This window comes from Sciurus vulgaris (genome assembly GCF_902686455.1).
Source record: "Sciurus vulgaris genome assembly, chromosome: 1".
Lineage (NCBI taxonomy): Eukaryota > Metazoa > Chordata > Mammalia > Rodentia > Sciuridae > Sciurus > Sciurus vulgaris.
The window spans coordinates 18,795,655-18,808,986 of record NC_136461.1 but is presented as its reverse complement, the minus strand read 5'-3'; the positions used below and the strand labels follow the sequence as shown (position 1 = coordinate 18,808,986).

At 51.5% G+C, this 13,332-nt stretch overlaps 1 protein-coding gene across 1 annotated transcript in view; it reads right to left on the bottom strand.

The window, feature by feature from the left end:
• RPS6KA1 (ribosomal protein S6 kinase A1) overlaps positions 1 to 5,848 on the bottom strand; it is a 38,835-nt gene extending 32,987 nt beyond the window's left edge. Inside the window, exon 1 of the mRNA XM_079114515.1 lies at positions 5,688 to 5,848. Within this exon, the coding sequence (XP_078970641.1) occupies positions 5,688 to 5,750 (63 nt within the window). The 5' untranslated portion in view covers positions 5,751 to 5,848. The remainder of the gene's footprint in view (positions 1 to 5,687) is intronic.
• Between the last annotated feature and the right edge of the window lie 7,484 nt (positions 5,849 to 13,332).

Here is a 13,332-nt window from a genome sequence, read left to right as displayed (position 1 = left end):
ACAACTAAAAAAAAACTAAAATAAAATTTCATCTCATACCAGTCAGAATGGCAATCATCAAGAATACAAATAATAAGGCTGGGGTTGTGGCTCAGTGGTAGAGGGTTTGCCTAGCACGTGTGAGGCACTAGGTTCAAAACTCAGCACTGCATAAAAAAGTAAATAAATAAAGGTTTTGTGTCCATCTACAGGTAAAAATATTTTTTTAAAAAAAGAATACAAATAATAAATGCTGGAGAGGATGTGGAGAAAAAGGAACACTTTTACACTGTTGGTGGGCTTGTAAATTAGTGCAACCACTCTGGAAATCAATATGGAGTTCCTCAAAAGACTAGGTATGGAACCACCATAGGACCCAGCTATACCACTCCTCTTATTTATCCTAAGGAATTAAGATCAGGGCTGGGGTTGTGGCTCAGTGGTAGAGCGCTTGCCTAGCATGTGTGAGGCACTGGGTTCGATTCTCAGCACCACATACAAATAAATAAATAAAGGTTCATCAACAACTAATAAAAAATAAAAAAAAAAAGAATTAAAGTCATCACACTACAGTGATACATGCAAATCCATATTTATAGCAGCACAATTCACAATAACCAAACTATGGAACCAGCCTAGGTGTCCATCAATGGATGAATGGATAAAAAAAATGTGATATATATACACAATGGAGTTTTGTTCAGTCATAAAGAAAAATAAAATCATGTCATTTGCAGGAAAATGGATGGAACTAGAGACCATCAACTTTAGGAAAATTAAGTCAAACTCAGAAAGTCAAGAACCTTATGTTTCCTCTCTCATGCAGAAGCTAGAGAAAAAAAAAGGAAGGACAGGTGGGGGCAGATCCCATGGAAATCAAAGGGAGATCAGCAGGGGAAAGGGACCAAGGGGTGAGCGGTGGGGAGGGAGGGGGAAAGTGCTGGGGAGTGATATTGGTCAAATCATGTTGTTATATTGTGTGCATCATTGTGTACAACCATAATGCACCAATAAAAATGTGGAAAAATTAAAATTTCCATCCATACAAAAAACCATTGTGGGTTCTAGCTGGGCATGGTGGTGCACACCTGTAATCCCAGGCACGTGGAAAGCTGAGGCAGAAGTATTAAAAATTTGAGGCCAACATGAGCAATTTAGAGAGCCCTGTCTCAAAATAAAAAGGGCTAGAGATGTAACTCAGTGGGAGAACACTTGCCTAGCATGCCAGGTATGGCATTTAATTCCAGCAACTTGGGAGGCTGAGGTGGGAGGATCACAAGTTAAAGGCCAGCCTCAGCAATTTAGTGAGACCCTGTCTCAAAATAAAAAATGAAAAGAGCTGGGGATAGCTCAGTGGCAAAGCGTCCATGGGTTCAATTTGCAGTAACAAAAAAAAAAAAAAAAAAAAAAAGGTGTGTTGGGGGAGGGGTTGTTTTAGTACCACCTTGACCTTGTGGATTCAAATTCTGGTTCTACCATCTGCATGACCCTGAGAAGGTCACTTCATTTCTCAGGGTTTGTTTCCTCATCTGTGAAACAGAGATAAAAGTAACATACTTCATCAGGTGATGCTAGAAGTAAATGAAATAATACCTATAAATATATATAACTAGCATGTAATTGGTCTACAAACAAAAGCTATTGTTATTATTGGGCCCTAATTTTTAGCAAGATTGTGTTTCACACCTCCAAGCATTTGTATAGTGGCTCACTCTACCAAGAAAACCCCTCCTGCCTTCTCACTTTGACAAGCTCCTTCCAGAACTGAATTTTTTTTTTTTTTTTTTTTTTTTGATGATACAGGGAATTGAACCCAGGAGTGCTGTACCATTGAGCTACATCTCCAGCCCTTTTTATTTTTTATTTTGAGACAGGGTCTCACTAAGTTACTGAGGCTGGCCTCCAACTTATGATCCTCCTGCCTCAGCCTCCTGAGTTACTAGGAATACAGGTGTGTGCCACCACACCCAGGTTCAGGACTAAATTCTAGTGCTACCTCCTCCGACCACACAGCCTCAAGTTCTTCCCTCACTCCTCTATGCACTGAGCACACTGCAGGTTAACTCATGAGGTGGCCATGGTGTGTCTATCATCAGCTCCTTGGCACCTAGCCAGGCTACAGTATGTAGTTTGACAAATGAAAGGTCAACTCAGCAATGAGAGCAAGGAGGCCAGACCAGGTTCCTTTACTCCCATTTTCAGCTTAGACTCAGAGTTATGGGACTTACCTGAGGTCCCTTAGCTACTAGGCTACAGCCATGGGACCATAATCCAAAGTCGTGTGGCTGCAAGGCGAGATTCCTGACGAGGGAGGGAAAAAGGCTGTAGGTATAACAGAGCATAGGGTTCTTCAGCAGTGGCCTGGATGATTCAGGGGACCTCCCTCCAGGCTGTTTGGTTTGGTCTCTGGCCTGGGTGCCATTGTCATGGGACTCCATGCCGCTAAGAGCTGACACACAAGATCTCTAGAGGGGAGCGGCAGCCCTGGAGAAGGGACTGAGTGGTGCAGGGAGCCTGGTCCTGGGAAGGCAGGGGCCACCCGTCCTCCGGGCCTGGTCGCCACATGGGATGTGGGAAGAACATAGCTGTGCAGCCACCAAGACACTGACACTCATTTGGAGTTCCTGCAGCTTACTCTGACCTTGGGTCTGTTACATCGCTTTTCAGATCCTCCGTTTCCTCCTCTGTACCACGAGGGCAGGTCTATCGTGTTTCTGTTGTTTGCAATGGTGACAGTACTTGTCGTCTAAGTACTCTGAATGAATACGTGAGTGGGGACAATGATGCTGACCCTGTAGGACGCTGAGTGAAGGATGCTGAGAAGCCTAGGATGGGGAAGGCCCTTGGGTCTCTTAGAGGCTGGAGATCCACTCTCCTCCCTTTTCCTCAGAGAGCACTGCTCATGAGGACGGCTGCCCAGGACGCACAGACCACTGCACCCCCTTCCCAGAGCTCAGAGATGGGTTCCAACAGACATTCCTCCTTCCCACACAACAGTTCTGTCTAGGGAAGAGGGACCCAGGACAGTGTGAAGAGAGGCTGGGCAGCAGATGGAGAAAGACAGCAGCACGTGCACCATGGTCAGGAGGCAGCCCCAGGAGTTGGGTTCTGAGCCCAGCACTGGCAGCCTACGAACGGCCGGAGGCTGGGGGTCAGGTGCCAGGGCACTGCCAGCCCTCAGCAAAGGCTGGACGAGGGCCCTGCAGGAGAAGGCGAGCCTGCCAACACCCGGAGGCACTCTTGGAATACCATCCACCTGGGCTAGTTTGAGCCCTGCCCATCCCCATCCTTGAGTCTCCCAACTTGGCGAAAGACAGCAGGAAATCTGGGTTCCAATTCTGGCTCTGACGTTAATTCATATGCCAGTTCTGCTCTCCGAGTTCTGTTGTCCCATCTGCAAATGGGGGTAAATTCCCCAACTTAAGAAGTTATTGTGAGAATTAAAATAAGGTGACACAGATAAAAGAGAGTAGGTGGCAGATAGTAAAGCTCTGTAGGTGGCAGAACCAGGCCTGGGGACAAGGCTTCTGTTTTCAGAAGGGCCAGGGAAGGCCCAGGCCGATGCCTCAACTATACTCATTGAGCATTCTCCACCTGGGCCGCACCCTGGGCCAGGCCCTGCCTTCCAGCAGCCCGTTTTCAGCAGTACTACAGGGAAGGTGGGGCAGTCCACATCCCAGGCCTCTGCCAAATGCTCCCACCAGCCCCTCACCTGCCTTCTTCCTGGCCACGAGCTGCCAGCAATGGCGCCCATACCCGCAGGTCAGGCCACTGTATCGCTTACATGTCACCTGGGCTAAGAGAACAGCGAGGCCCTGTTCTCCAGTGAGAACAGAGGAACCCGCACCCTGGCTGCCCCATGGCTCCTGTTACTCAAACAATAACACCCAGTCGCCTGGCACCCCCATGAACGGGGGGAGGGAGACAGGCAGCAGTATACAGAGCTCTGTACCCTCTCAGGCCCCAAGAACAGAGCTAGAACCCTGCTCTTGCCACTGGAGAAACAAAGGCCCAGACAAGCTGAAGACTGACTGAGGGTCACACAGCATTTCCAGGGTGAAGCTCTTGAAGAAAGCATCCCCCTCTATCCTTGGAAATTCACTAATCTTTTCTCAGAGAATTCATGTGCAGTACTCAAAACTTAGATGAGTTTCTACTTTATACTTGGTCCCCTGGTGAAGCTGGTTCTTTCCTCAGGATTTTCCACAGGGAAGCAGGAAGTGATTTTCTGGACCAAGAATCCTGGGTTCTACCTTCCTTGCTAGTAGAACCCAAGGGAAGCTGCACGGTGAAGTTCCTCCCTAGTCCTTGCCAGCTCAGCTTTACCTTCTCTCAGGGCCTGGGTGGCAGGGGCGTGCCTGGGCAAAGGAACCTGCCTTTGAGCATCCCCCTAGGCCCTTACGCCATGGTCCTACTGTGTGTGTGGTTGGAGGATGAGGGGCCACAGAGGGCAGTGTTCCTCACCTTGGAGGGTGAGTCAGCGAGAGAACCTCTGAGCAGCCTTGTAGGGCCTGTAAAAACCCCATGGCAGGGATCCCAGAGCAATTTACTCCAAATTGCGCCTTCAGGTTGGTTACCTAATCCTGCCGCGCCCACCCTCCAATAGCCAGTGTTGGCCATCCCTTTAAAGGGGCAGCACACTCTGGATGCTCGGGACCCGGGGCCCTCACCCTGATCTTCATCTGTGGTTCTGACAGCCTTGACACACTGTGGCTGCCCTAGGTGGGAGGACAGTAGAGAGGACGGATGCAGGTGCCAGGGACTCAAACTGGGCTCCTGGGTCAGCTGAGGTCTCCAATCCTTTCTGCTTACTCCCAATGGCTCCCCTAAACCCAGAGTAGCACCTGCCTCCTTCCTAGCATGGGGCTAAGGGAAAGTTTTCAACTTGCTGGTTCAGGGCTTGACCTTGACCCTGGGGTCACACAGCACAGGAAAAACTGGCCTTCTGAATGCTTAGGACCTGGCCCCAAGCGCCCTTACCCCTCCCTCAGAGGACAGGAACTGCTTCTAGTAGAGACAGTGCCAGAAGCCTCACTCCCCAAGGGCCCAGTCCTTGCACAGGGAGGGAGGCAGACACAAGGTCTTACCGCTCCAGGGAGTAATCTTCACAAGGTCTAAGGGCCTTCCTCTCTCTTCTCCACATTCTGGGGCGGGGGACAGGTGTCCTCTGGCTGAGGCCTCAGGGCAAAAGGAAACAGGAATCCCAGCCCCAGAGGGTTACTGTCATCCCACATTCCACAACTACCAGCGCTCTGGAGGGACAACCCTCCTAGGATCGGCAGCTTGAGAAACAAGGGGAGCTCTTGGGAGAGGGCCCAGGGATAAGTGGGGGTCCTACGATCCTTGTCTCTATTAGGATCAAAGCCATCTGACCCAAGCCCTGCCCATCTGCACGAAAGGAGGGAGAGCTGACAGCTCCCAAAGATGCCGGGTCCTACGGGTGTGGGATGAAGGGGGACAGATCTCAGCGCCCCAAGGGATCCTCTTCCCTGGCTATGGAAGGGAGCTACTCAGCGTTTGGCGGAACTATCCTCTGCACGCACACCCGGGGCACACGGGGGTGGAGCCCGACAGTGGGCAAGAGATCGGAGGACACTCGCGCCCTCGCGGGCGTCCGCCGGGCTGCAGCGACGCCGCGGGCCGCCCCGCCCCTGTGCGGATCCGGGCTCGCCGGCCGCCGGCGCCCGTCTCCCGCCCCGCTCACTCACCTCCGGGTCCAGCGGCACCAGCTCCATGAGCGGCCAGGGCTCCTTGAGCTGGGCGAGCGGCATCGCGCCGCCGCCGGGCCGCCCGCGCTCCTCCGGCGACCCCGGCTGCGCCTCCTCCGGGCCCCGGGGTCCCTGGCTCAGCGCCCCGACCCCCGCGTGCCCCCGAGCCCCTCGCCCCTCGCTCCGGCTGGGCCGTCCGCCGCTGCCGCGGCACTCGCACTTCGGCTCCCTCCGTCACCCGGCGCCGCCGCGCCCATTGGCTACCTGCGTGGGGGCGGGGCTGCCGAAGCCCCGCCCCAGCCCCCGCGGCGCGGCATTCCCGGCCCGGACCCCCGCCCTCGCCCCTCGGGAGCCGGGCCCCGCCTCCACCTCGAGCCCCTGGCCCGAGCTCGGCCCCGCCCACAAGAGGCCCTGCTGGTTCTTCCCTCCCCTGCCGAGTCCCCTGCGCCGACCACTCCGGTGCCACAGCTCTCCTGCACCCGACTCGTTGGGAATCTCAACCCAGATGTTCCTTCTTCCAGAGGGGAGGAAGTCCCTGCCCCACCCACCTACATTCACTGGGTGTCCTGGGTCTGATCCAGGCGGAGACTTGAAAGGAGCCTGGGCCCTGCCCGCCTTATTCCCTCACCCCACCAAGCCCTAGGGATCCCCATCCCCTCTACAAGTTTCTGCCCAACACGGAAGCCCGCACTGGGATCTCCAGGTGAGCTCCGTGTGAGCTCGGTGCCTCAGTTCCAGGTAGGCTCTCCCTCTTGTGTCTCCACAGTCAAGACTCAAAGCCTCCTGAGGGTGATTTCTTAATGTGCATTGTTTGCAAGGTATTGTGCCCTGTCACTTGAGAGCGCTCCTTTCGACCCAGTTCTGACATCTTCAGCTGCAGGCCTTGCTCAGGACTGCCCTGGGCCTCCTCCAGTGGAAGGAGAGTGGAGTCTAGGCTTCCAGGATCAGCGGGTGCTGCTGGGAGTTGGAGTAAATGACCAGGAATCCTCCTGGAGAGAGTCCGCCTCCACCCAAAAAGGTCTGGGGTACAGGTGTGGTGGGACTTGTTCACACGTGAGGGAGCAGAGGGATGGGTTTGCTGGCTTCACAGGCAGAAAACTGGTCAGTTCTCTGTTTGCAAAGCAGCTCTAAGGCAGGTGGATGAGGAGGAAATGTTGATCAAAAGCCTCCTGTGGGCCTGGGGTGTAGCTCAGTGGCAGAGAGCTTGCCTAGCATGCCCCAGGCTCTAGGTTCCATCTCCAGCACCAACAAGAACAAGAAGTCCAGGTACCACCAACAGGTGATGTCCTTTTTTTGTTCTGGTTCTAGGCCTGGGAAACCAGGGCTTTGGGCATGCTGAGAACTAGTTCTACCACTGAGCTGTACACTCCACATGTGATTTCCTTGAATCCTTACCACCATCTAAATTTTTGGGTAGTTGTTGTTTTGAACTCAGGGACTCTTAATCCCTGAAGTATACACCCAACCCTTTTAATTTTTATTTCAAGGTAGGGTCTCACCAAGTTGGGGAGGCTGACCTCAAACTTAAACTTGCAATCCTCCTGCTTCAGACTCCTGAGTCACTGGAATTACAGGCATATGCCACCTATCCTGGTCTATGGTTTATAAATCATGAAACTAAGCCAGAGGCTCAGAAGAATGAAGTGACTTACCCAAGGTTACACAGCAGGTCAAGAGCACACTACAGCTTAAAAAAATCAAAGTGGTGCTGGGGCTGTAGCTCAGTGGTTGAGTGCTTGCCTAGCACGCATGAGGCCCTGGGTTCAATCTCCAGCACCACTAAAAAATATAAATAAATGAAAATAAAAAGAAATTTAAAAAAAAATCAAAGCAGGTGATGATTTTTCCCAAATCCATACACTCTTATTCCTTGTCCCCAGGGTAGGGCCCTCACTGTTGAACTGACCTGATCTGAGTTTTGAGTGGAAAGGATGTTGGGACCCCATAAATCTGGATTTGAACCCCAGCTCCATCCCCTCAAGATTGGGAAACTCATTTTGCGTCTGCCAACTCAGTTTCCTCCTCTGTAAAATGGGAATTAATGATCTCAATCTCTCAGGTATATAGCAAGAACTAAATTCCTTTTAATTCAATAAATTATTTACGGCTATAAATGACACACCAGGCCCTCTTCCTGAATATGTATTATAAACCAGGCCTTCTTCTAGATACTGAGGATACGGCAAGGAAAAAACAAGGTCTTTTAGCCGGTTGCAATGTTGCATGCGTATAATCCCAGCAAGTTGAGGGCCTAAGGCAGGGGGCTCACAAGTTTGAGGCCAGCCTCGGTAATTTACCGAGACCCTTTCTCAAAATAACAAATAAAAAATGCTGGGGATGTGGCTCAGTGGTTAGGCACCCCTGAGTTCAATCCCTGGTACCAAATAAATCAATACAAGGTCCTTGCCCACATGGAGTTTGCCTTCATTCCGGTGCGATTAAATGACTACAGCCAACACTAACAGCACTTCCTGTGTGCCAGGCACTGTTCTAAGCTCTTTTCCTGTATAATATAATCCTCGTAACGACATTGGAAGCCGGTATACAGATGAGGACACTGAGGACAGAGAGCGAGCCTTTAATTCTCGGGGTCCTGCCACCGTCACACAGCTAGAAAAGGGCAGAGCTTAAAGACTACCAGAGTCTGGCTCCATCTGCCAGTGAGGTCTAAACCAAAGGCAGCCTGGACCTGAGGTGACAGCTGTGGACACAGTTTAATTGCCTGGCCGCTCAGGCCTCAGGTTGTGATACTTGGACATACTCTGGCTACATAATTATCTGTGTTTTTTGTTGTTGTTGTTTTGTTTTTTTGCAGTGCTGGGGATTGAACCCAGGGCCTCATGCTTGCAAGGCAAGCATTCTACCAACTGAGCTATATCCCCAGCCCTCTGTTGGTTTTCTGAATGCCCAGATTTAACTGGCTCTGCTGGTTTGGGGGTTGGTTTGTTTTTCGCATCACCAGGGATTGAACCCAGAGGTTTAACACGTGCTAGACAAGTGCACTGCCACTGAGCTACCCCGCCAGCCCTTTTCATTTTGAGACAGTCTTGCTGAGTTGCTCAGGCTGGCTTCAAACTTGTGATCGTGCCTCAGCCTCCGAAGGAGCTGGGACACAGGCGTGCACCCTCACACCCAGCTGGTCCTGTATTTTGTTTACTCTAGTAATCCTACTCAGGGTTTCAAAGAGATTGGACATGCGTGCCAAATGTCCATCTTGCAGCCAGCCCTGTTTAAGTGATCCTTAGCGAGGAAGAGATACTGAGACCCAGAGAATGAGGGCAGCGGCTGGGCGAGGGAGGCGAGCTGATGGGCAGCAGTAGAGGAGGAGGGGAAAGCTGGAGTGGACCTGCCTACGCTCTAACCCCTTCCTTGGGCCCCGACCCTCTTCCTCCCCCTCTCACAAAAATCTCCCTGTCAAACACTTCATCTCACTTACCGACTGAGTAATTGGTTGTGCTTTCAACTTTATGAATACATTTCACCTCCTGTGTCCCCTCTCCCCGAGGATGTGGGAGAGAAAGTGGGTCATTCTGGTACTACAGGAGCCCAGAGGACACCTGGGATATACCCGAGGCACTTGGTCAGGTCAGCAGAAAGCTGCAGAGAGAAAGCAGTAGCCCTCAAAGCACTGCCACTGCTGCAGCTCAGCTCAGCTCAGCTCATGTGACCCAACTCTCTAGGCTTCAGCCACAGGTCCTTTGCACATGCTGCTGCCCCTCCAGTCTTTTCCTGTAGGATGTCTTCCCTCACCTCCCTGTTACACAGACCCAAAGCAACAAACACTTCTCCACAATGCTTCTGGTAGTTGTAGTTTTACATGCTTTTAAGTGATTCTTTGATTCACATTGGGCTCTGACCCAGCTCTGAGAGGGCAGCAGTTCATGGCTCCTCATCCTCTCTCTAGCACATAGGTAACTCAAAGAGAATAAGATAGGAATGGGGTGGTAGGTGTGCCTCAGTGGACAAATGCATACTTAGCATGGACAAGGCCCTGGTTTCCAGCCCCAGCAACATACACACACAGAGAGCTAAGTGCTATGTCCAACATCGCCCAGCTGTGAAACGGTAAGGCTGCAGCTCAGACCAGGCACTCTAACCCCATGTTCTGGGGTGCTCCGCTCTGAGTGCTGGATATTAATAATAGTACTGGGGGTTAGAACAGGCTGTTCTGGGCGGTTACGTGAGTGTTTGTTAAATGAGTGACTCATGCTATGAAAGCCCTTGCTGGACAGTGAGTTTATTATCTGTACCTGTTGAAGAGGTGAGGAGCAGGAGCAGGGGCTGAGGGCCAAGTTCCGGTCCCTCTGCGGCAACCTGGGATGTGCGTGCAGCAGAGTTCAAGAGCACAGGGTCTGAATGGGCTCCGCCCAGGCATGTTATTCTTTCTTGGCCTCTCAGTAGAAGAGGGTCTTGGTTCACCACGCCTGCTAGCAGCAGGTGGGACAGGGTCAGGTGAGTAATCACAGGTAGTTAGCTTTAAAAAGTGATTACAATATGGCCCAGCATGGTAGCGCACACCTGTAATCCCAGCCACTCCAGAGGCTGAGGCAGGAGGCTTGTGAGTTCAAAGCCAGCCTCAGTAACTTAGCAAGGCCCTAAGAAACTTAGCAAGACCCTGTTTCAAAATAAAAAATAAAAGGACTGAGGGTGTGGCTCGGTGGTTAAGCGCCCCTGGATCAATCCCTGGTGCAAAAAAAAAAAAAGATTTACGACATGCCAAAACTGGGCTTAGTATTTAAATGACAATCACCGTGAGAGAACTGTGTGGCCTGCCTGAAGCTGAGTGGTCTCACAGACAAGGGATCATCAAATCACCCCAACAAGGCCATGAGAGAGAAATCCTGCTGCCATTTTTCAGATGAGAAAACTGAGGCTCAGAGAGGAAGGGATTGCCCATGGTCAGATCAGACAGCTGTATTGCAGCAAGAACCCCGTTCTCAGGTCAAAGTCAGTGTTCTACTGCTTTACTGCACTAACCCAGAAGGGGGTCAGGGGCACTCAGTGTGCACAGTGGGGCACAGTGACCCAGTGGGGGCTGGGATCTCTTGACCCTTGCCTGGGTCTGAGGGATGGGGTGGTGTCCCTTCCCAATTTGAAACCCTCCTGCAGCTTCCCCGTCACACCACTAACAAAACCCTAAGCCTTCGCCAAGCCTGCATAGACCCCCAGGACTGGCCCCTGCCCCCTCCGCACCTCCCCTCCCGGCCTCAACCTTGTTCCCTGCTCTCCTGCCACCAGGCCCCTTGGCTGCTCGCTGCATGTGCCAGGTCAACCCCACCCCAGGCTTTGCTCCTGCTGTGTCCCCTACCTGGAACATTCTTTCTGCAGCTCTGAGTTCACCCCCTCACTTCATTCATACCTCTGCTCCAATGTCACCTCTTCAGAAAGGACTATCTCTACAATAGTTCTCCACCAACAGCATCTCCCAGGTGGTTTTTTCCCACCCAGGACATGCGTGTCATCCAGCAACCATCTCACGTATTCACCTGTTGGCTTCCCTCACTAGAACAAAGCTCCGCAAAGCAGGACCTGTCTACCCTGTTTACTGCTGTCTGCCTGGAGACTCCTGACACATGGTGGGAGGTCACGAGCTCCTTGTGAATGGAACTGCACAAATCCGAGCTCTGATCCCAGTTCTACCACCGCTCAGCTTTGCACCTTTTATTTCAGTTCATTTCTCTGAGTCTCAGTTTCTGCTTCTGTTAACTAGGGGTGGTTGAGTATTACATGAGATCAGGCAATAAAACACCTGTGCTGTGCCTGTCACACCATATATGCTCAATATGAATAGTAAGTAGCAATCACAGACTTCCTTTCCTCTGCTGCAAAGGAGGGAGAGGCAGGAACCAGGGGTCGGGTTCACTGGGTGGACTCTCGGTGTGGGACGAAGAGAAGAGGCTATGGCTTGGAATGAGGCCAAAGGAAGGATGGGAAAGGAAGAGGAGGAACAGAAGCCTGCAGGTGGAATGTGCCGGAGCTGTGGCGGGTGGAGGAGAGCAAGGTGGTAGAATTGGCCAGTGGGCTTCTGCAGGGGGAAGTGCCATCGACAATGACCTGGAGACAGGCGAGGCAGAATCTTGCTGCTGCGGGTTAGAGAGGACAGGAGGTGACAGAGAGGTAACACAACAGCAGCAAGAGATGGAATTAGAATTGGAGTTGGAAGGGGCAGAAAATAGAGCAGGTGGTCATCCGCAAGTACTGGGCACCAGCCACATGCTGAGCACAGTCCTAGGCGCCAAGTAGGTAGCCAAGGAGCAGACAGAGAGGGTCTCTGCTGTCCAGGGGAGTGGCGGGCAGAACACTGTCCGCAGGCCAGTGCTGGCCTACTGCTTTTGTATACCTGCAAACTAAGAATGCTTCTTCAATTTCCAAATAATTTCAAAAATCAAGAGAAGACTATTTCATGACATGTGAAAATTGTATGAAATTCAATTTCAGTATCCATAAATAAAGTTTTATTGGAACACAGCCACGCTCCGTTTACGTATCGTCTATGCTGCTTTCTCACTACAACAGCAGAGTTGAGTAGTTGCAACAGAGACCATATGGCCTGCAAAGCCTAAAATATTTACTAGTTGGCTCTGTAGAAAAGGAAGTTTGTCGGCCCCTGCTCTCGGAGCTTATGTTCTCAGTGGGGGAGATGACAGTCCAACAAGCAGGTAAACTCATTTCCGGTGCTCAGAGCCCACCGAGCTGGGCATTGCCTCACATCCTGCCCCTCCCCAACCTTCCCCTGGCATGGAACTGTTCCGTCCCTCCAGGCTTCCTTACAGCGGCAGAGCAGTCCAAGTTATTGTGATGAGCCCCTACCTTTGGATCAAGAAAATCTGGGGTTTTTTTCTTTTTTTTTCCTTCTCTTTTTTGCTTAACCACTGGGCCACATCCCCAGCCCTTTGGAGAGCGGGTCCCACTAAATTGCTTAGGGCCTCACTAAGTTGCTCAGGCTGGCTTTGAACTTGTGATCCTCCTGCCTCAGCCTCCTGAGCTGCTGGGATGACAGGTGTGTGCCACCGTGTCCCCAGGATCTAGGCTTTTCTAAGGAGGAAAATTTTACACTTGGTGACTTGCAAAGTTCAGTTCCCACAAAATCTCCTTCTTTCCTCCAGATCCTGAGTCCACTTCTGCATGATTTGGGGTGACATCATCCCCTTTGTGGAGGCACCTGGGCTATGCTCCCTTACACAGGCTTCACAGGTCTGCCTCCTGGAGCCCCCAGGGGGGTACAGTGTGGGGAGAGTTTTGAGTCTCATTTCCAGGTAAGGAAACAGACTTAGAGAATTGACCTGACTTACCCAGGTCCCACAGCTGAAATAGCTTATGCAGTCAGAAATGAAAAGTAGTAGAATGTTAGTTTTGGAAGGGGCCTTTGGGATTGTCTTAGGCAGAGTTCAGAAACTGGTGGCCTGAGGCAGAGGTGAATCAGGTAAGGGTGGTGGCGGAGTCTGTCATGTGCAAGAAATAAGGTGTGCATTGTCTGTGGAGAATTTTAAAACGTCAATGAAACTGGGTAGGTCTGCTTTTTATTATCACCATGCCCCGGCTGTCCTAAACAATGTTGGTGATTTGGTGATAAAATTGTCTTTCGCAAAAGAGGGTTTTTTGTTGTTGTTGTTGTTGTTTTGTACCAGGGATTGAATCCAGGGAG